Here is a 6,294-nt window from a genome sequence, read left to right on the forward strand (position 1 = left end):
TATTAGGAGCTGATTGGCTGGATGTTTATCTCTCCTTATCACCCTTGCATTTATCTCTTGTTAAGGTTTAATACATCTGCCCCATTGAGCCAGTGCAGCAATGCCATCCACATGCACTGGCATCATAGTGGGTGCGGGCAGTGGTGCGGACAGGGGGCGTCAGCTACTGGTCTGAGTTCTCCCCCCCCCCCCAGGTCCAGTAGCCACTGCGTCTTCTACATAAGTCATAGGAGAAAAAAACAACACTGTTTGGGGTTAACCCCTTGTGATAGACGCTAATTAAAGGAAAAAAGGTTGTTTTGAATTAATGGTACTTGTTTCCTAGCACGGCGCCCAACGTATGCCATCGCATACCACTAATTAAGGGATGAGATGGGACCCGATTTTCGGGTGTTAAGAGCCGCACTGTACAATTTTAATATCGGGTCGCATCGCATGCCATTACAATGGCATGCGATGCCACGAGATCAGACCCGATTTTTAATTGTACAGGCACCCTGATGGGTGATTACTATGTTAAATGCACCCCCATTGTTACCGCCACCCCCACGATCAACGCCAACCCGAAGCGTAGGGCCCTGATTCTGGTTGACTCTGTAAGCTACGAAGATTGCAGCTTACCAAGCGCCAGATAGCCCGCCCCGCCTCCCCGCCGCCACCCATTCCCCCTGCTACCATATGAGGGGATGTGTAATGAAGACACCCCCCCCCCCCCCCCCCCTGCATGTCTCCGCTGTAGCAGAAATCATTCGATGTCACCATCGGCTTCACAAATAAATGTCAGCGGAAACTGATTTTTATTTGCGTGTGCCCGTCCTGTGATGTCCGCTGCCCGCCGCCGGAACACATCGGAGCGCCCGCGTAGCCATGGGAACTGCCCAGCGGTTTCATGGGACACCCAGAAAACGATGGGCGTTCCCGCGTCCGACCACGGTCCCCACCACCTTCCGACCCCTGTTCCCTGCATGGAAGGAAGAATATGGGGGAAGTGATGTGAATTTGGGGGGATGATTGGCATAGAGGGTACACACAGTGAGATTTCCACTATCTTCCTATTGGATTTTTCTTAAAGAAGCAAAATTGAATCGGAATCGTTAGAAAATCAGATGAACATCGAATGGTTTTTCCTTATTCGATGCAGATTCGATCCAGATGCGCGCTCCAGCGTAGTGTAAATCTAATGGCGGACAGCGCAGATCGAACGTGTTCTCTGCCGCACGCGATGCCATCACTATTACGCCGAGTACACAACCATCCATTTACTTTCCAGTCGATTTTGATTCAATTCCACCCCCGTTCCACTTGGCCTCTGCTTTCTATTAATATCACATTCCAGCTGTACTTTTGCATTCAATATAGATTTCGATTTACATTCAAGGGATATGGATCATTGTGTCACCAGCATTATGGTCGACAAGCATTTAGGTTGACATGCATTTAGGTCGACATGCAAGACGGTCGACAGGGTCATTAGGTCGACATTGATCAGGTCGACAGGTAATTGGGTTGACATGGGTAAGGTCAACATTGAAAAAGTCGACATAAACGCTAAAAGATAGCACCGCTGCGTTCACCGTGCTTCGGGCACGGTGCCTCGCTGCACTTGCCACACTATTTTATTCTCTTGTCGCACCCGAGTGGATGGGAGGGCATGAATTACCGCCTGTCGGCATATGTCAGCTCAAAAAACAGGAAAAAACCCATGTCGACCTAATGACCCATGTCAACCTAAACCATGTCGAGTCACATCGACCTTCCTGCATGTCAACCTTAAGTCATGTCGACCTAAATGCATGTGGACCATCATGCTGGTTACCCAATGACCGTATCCCACATTCAAGGCACAGTATACATATTCACTGGATCGAATTCGATATTTCCTCGCCTGCAAAGTCTATTTTTCTTCAAATGTGGATCGTAAGCGTCTTAAAAACCTTTCGATTGGATTTGTGCACCCATTAGGATTCAGATCTCCTTCCTAAACTCTAGAATCAAAACCATAACAAAATCTCACGGTGAGTACCCATGAGAGCCAGGATTTGTAGGAGACATGTAGGGGTTGGGGGACTCATGGTGAAGGTCACTGGTCTTTTCTAGCTGGTGGTACCGTTGTTTCTGCTACAGAAGAGATAATTTGCCTGTATTCTGTATACAGCGGAACGCGCTATACCCCAGGGGAGCGACTGCGGTTATTCACCTTTCTGCGGCCCGATGTTGCGCAGGAATTCACAGTGGTAACAGTATTGGTCGAAGGTGTTGAGGACATGCTGGGGATCTCCTGGGATGGAGTGGGTGAGGACGTACTGAAAGGCCCTCTCCTCCCGTGGGATACCGGTCAGGTAGTCCTGGAACCGCCGCACTATCACCGCCCGGTAGAACAGCAGGAAATAATGGCGGTAACGGATGATCACTGTGATTACAAACGGAATGAAGGCCAAGGCGATCGCTGGAGAGACCATTATCCAACCTTCAGGGCGGGAGAGAGAGAGATACAGTCACAGGAGGCATGTGACACATTCTATAGACCGCAGGTTCTCAAAGCCGGTCTCATCACGGAAGCACAAGTGAAGTAATTAGCTCCACCTGTGGATCTTTTAAAATGTATCAGTCAGTAGGAGTGCACCTGTGCACCTGCCGGGTGACCTGGAAAACGTGAACTGTGTGGGGTCCTGAGGACCGAGGTTGAGAACCACTGCTATAGGCCAAATCTACACCCCATAACCTGGGGTCTAATATCCTGAGCCTGGGAGAGAGATAAAGCGAAGAGCCAATCAGCTCCTACCTGCCATGTTACAGACTATGCGTGAAGAATAAGAGCTACATGCTGATTGGTTGGTACTTTATCTCTCTCTAGGTCTTAGTACATAGACCCCACAGGGTGAAAGCTCACAATGCAGAGTATTGGGAACCTTGTACCTCTGCTGATAGCACTGGACACGAGGAAGCACCTGGCTCATCCAAATGTGCCACATATGTAATAAAGTCCAGATAAAGCTCATTAATAACTTATCATTATTCTGATTACCATAACTCAGGAGACCCAGGCTAAGGGCAGCACAGACCCGGGCTAAGGGCAGCACAGACCCCGGCTAAGGGCAGCACAGACCCGGGCTAAGGGCAGCACGGACCCGGGCTAAGGGCAGCACGGACCCGGGCTAAGGGCAGCACGGACCCGGGCTAAGGGCAGCACGGACCCGGGCTAAGGGCAGCACGGACCCCGGCTAAGGGCAGCACGGACCCCGGCTAAGGGCAGCACGGACCCCGGCTAAGGGCAGCACGGACCCGGGCTAAGGGCAGCACGGACCCCGGCTAAGGGCAGCACGGACCCGGGCTAAGGGCAGCACGGACCCCGGCTAAGGGCAGCACGGACCCCGGCTAAGGGCAGCACGGACCCGGACCAAGGGCAGCACGGACCCGGGCCAAGGGCAGCACGGACCCCGGCTAAGGGTAGCACGGACCCGGGCTAAGGGCAGCACGGACCCGGGCTAAGGGCAGCACGGACCCCGGCTAAGGGCAGCACGGACCCGGGCTAAGGGCAGCAGACCCGGGCTAAGGGCAGCACGGACTCGGGCTAAGGGCAGCACTGACCCGGGCTAAGGGCAGCACAGACCCGGGCTAAGGGCAGCACAGACCTGGACTAAGTGCAGCACGGACCCGGACTAAGTGCAGCACGGACCCGGACTAAGTGCAGCACATGGCATAGGACAGTAATTTCCAACCTCGAGCCTCAAGGCACTCTATAGCTGCAGTCCCCGGAGACTGGTACAGGTATATGTGCCCAATAGTGAGAATTATCCAAGTATAAAGCCCTGTGTATAAGGGGTCTTACCGTCCCACAGGCTCCGGCATATACTACCCCCCCCCCCCCCCCTCCTATATACCCTCCGGAGACTGGTAGGTATATGTGCCCAATAATGAGAATGATCCGTGTATAAAGCCCTGTGTATATGGGGTCTTACCATCCCACAGGCTCCGGCATATACTACCCTCCCCCTCCTATATACCCTCCGGAGACTGGTAGGTATATGTGCCCAATAATGAGAATGATCCGTGTATAAGGGGTCTTACCGTGATGCCGCTCGCTCGCTCCTCTCTCCTCTCAGGTATGTGCCACGCAGACATAGAACAGGTTACATTATTAATGAGGGCATCCGGGCCGTCAGAGGATGTTACCTGAGAAGCAGATATTGGGTTACCTGGATGACAGGTGTCGCTGGAGGGGGGGTTCCGGTCAGTGCCTGATCCCACACTCACGTATTCTGAATGATTAATACCCGAGGGGCTTATTGTCTGCAGCGCTGTAAGGCTCTCTCTTCCCTCATTATAATGGTGCTGGGAATCTCCTGTGGGAGGACTGTGAGTCTCTGGCGTGTGCCATAGGTGAGTCAGAGGGGGTGGGGTGATGTGGCGGAAGGGGCTGATCCCGGTGTCTACTCCAATACCTGCGCAGCTGCGATTCTCCAGGCCACTGACACGCGGAACCAAGTCGGAGGGGGTGGGGTGATGTGGCGGAAGGGGCTGATCCCGGTGTCTACTCCAGTACCTGCGCAGCTGCGATTCTCCACGCCACTGACGCGGAACCAGGTCGGAGGGGGCGGGGTGATGTGGCGGAAGGGGCTGATCCCGGGGTGTCTACGCTAATGCCTGCGCAGCTGCGATTCTCCGGGCCACTGACACGCGGAAACAGGTCGGAGGGGGCGGGGTGATGTGGCGGAAGGGGCTGATCCCGGGGTGTCTACGCTAATGCCTGCGCAGCTGCGATTCTCCGGGCCACTGACACGCGGAACCAGGTCGGAGGGGGTGGGGTGATGTGGCGGAAGGGGCTGATCCCGGGGTGTCTACGCTAATGCCTGCGCAGCTGCGATTCTCCGGGCCACTGACACGCGGAACCAGGTCGGAGGGGGCGGGGTGATGTGGCGGAAGGGGCTGATCCCGGTGTCTACTCCAATACCTGCGCAGCTGCGATTCTCCACGCCACTGACGCGGAACCAGGTCGGAGGGGGCGGGGTGATGTAGCGGAAGGGGCTGATCCCGGGGTGTCTACGCTAATGCCTGCGCAGCTGCGATTCTCCGGGCCACTGACACGCGGAAACAGGTCGGAGGGGGCGGGGTGATGTGGCGGAAGGGGCTGATCCCGGGGTGTCTACGCTAATGCCTGCGCAGCTGCGATTCTCCGGGCCACTGACACGCGGAACCAGGTCGGAGGGGGTGGGGTGATGTGGCGGAAGGGGCTGATCCCGGGGTGTCTACGCTAATGCCTGCGCAGCTGCGATTCTCCGGGCCACTGACACGCGGAACCAGGTCGGAGGGGGTGGGGTGATGTGGCGGAAGGGGCTGATCCCGGGGTGTCTACGCTAATGCCTGCGCAGCTGCGATTCTCCAGGCCACTGACACGCGGAACCAGGTCAGAGGGGGTGGGGTGATGTGGCGGAAGGGGCTGATCCCGGTGTCTACTCCAATACCTGCACAGCTGCGATTCTCCAGGCCACTGACACGCGGAACCAGGTCGGAGGGGGTGGGGTGATGTGGCGGAAGGGGCTGATCCCGGTGTCTACTCTAATGCCTGCGCAGCTGCGATTCTCCAGGCCACTGACACGCGGAACCAGGTCGGAGGGGGCGGGGTGATGTGTCGGAAGGGGCTGATCCCGGGGTGTCTAAGCTAATGCCTGCGCAGCTGCGATTCTCCGGGCCACTGACACGCGGAACCAGGTCGGAGGGCGTGGGGTGATGTGGCGGAAGGGGCTGATCCCGGTGTCTACTCCAATACCTGCGCAGCTGCGATTCTCCAGGCCACTGACACGCGGAACCAGGTCGGAGGGGGTGGGGTGATGTGGCGGAAGGGGCTGATCCCGGATGTCTACGCTAATGCCTGCGCAGCTGCGATTCTCCGGGCCACTGACACGCGGAACCAGGGTTATGCTGAGCGGAGGGAGGTTTATGCCCTATACAGACTAGAAGTTACACACAGAATGGTCCTTCTGAGCGATATGTTTAACAAAATTAGAGTGTACGCTCAATGGCATTAATGTAAAACAGTCCCACACATCATTAACGACCCCCCTATATAACCGATATATGAGATGTATCACCAGCGGCACCACCGATAAAGTGTCTACAAGACGTTAGGATTAGGCACTTAGGGATAAATTTATCATTTCATATTTTTTGGCTAAATCCCTGAAAACACCGCAAATATTAAGTATCACCCCAATCTATGTAGGAGGGACCGCAGCAGGAATCTCCGGTCCCTGCTGGGATCCCTCCCGCACCCCCGCCGGCCGCGTCCCCCATAGG

General features: G+C 55.4%; 1 protein-coding gene across 1 annotated transcript in view; it reads right to left on the minus strand.

Moving 5' to 3' along the window:
• LOC146059269 (transmembrane O-methyltransferase homolog) overlaps positions 1-2,459 on the minus strand; it is a 9,068-nt gene extending 6,609 nt beyond the window's left edge. The window contains exon 1 of the mRNA XM_083171372.1: positions 2,198-2,459. Coding sequence (XP_083027498.1) covers positions 2,198-2,459 — 262 coding nt within the window. The remainder of the gene's footprint in view (positions 1-2,197) is intronic.
• Between the last annotated feature and the right edge of the window lie 3,835 nt (positions 2,460-6,294).

Source organism: Crinia signifera, chromosome 2, assembly GCF_055691185.1.
Source record: "Crinia signifera chromosome 2, ASM5569118v1, whole genome shotgun sequence".
Lineage (NCBI taxonomy): Eukaryota > Metazoa > Chordata > Amphibia > Anura > Myobatrachidae > Crinia > Crinia signifera.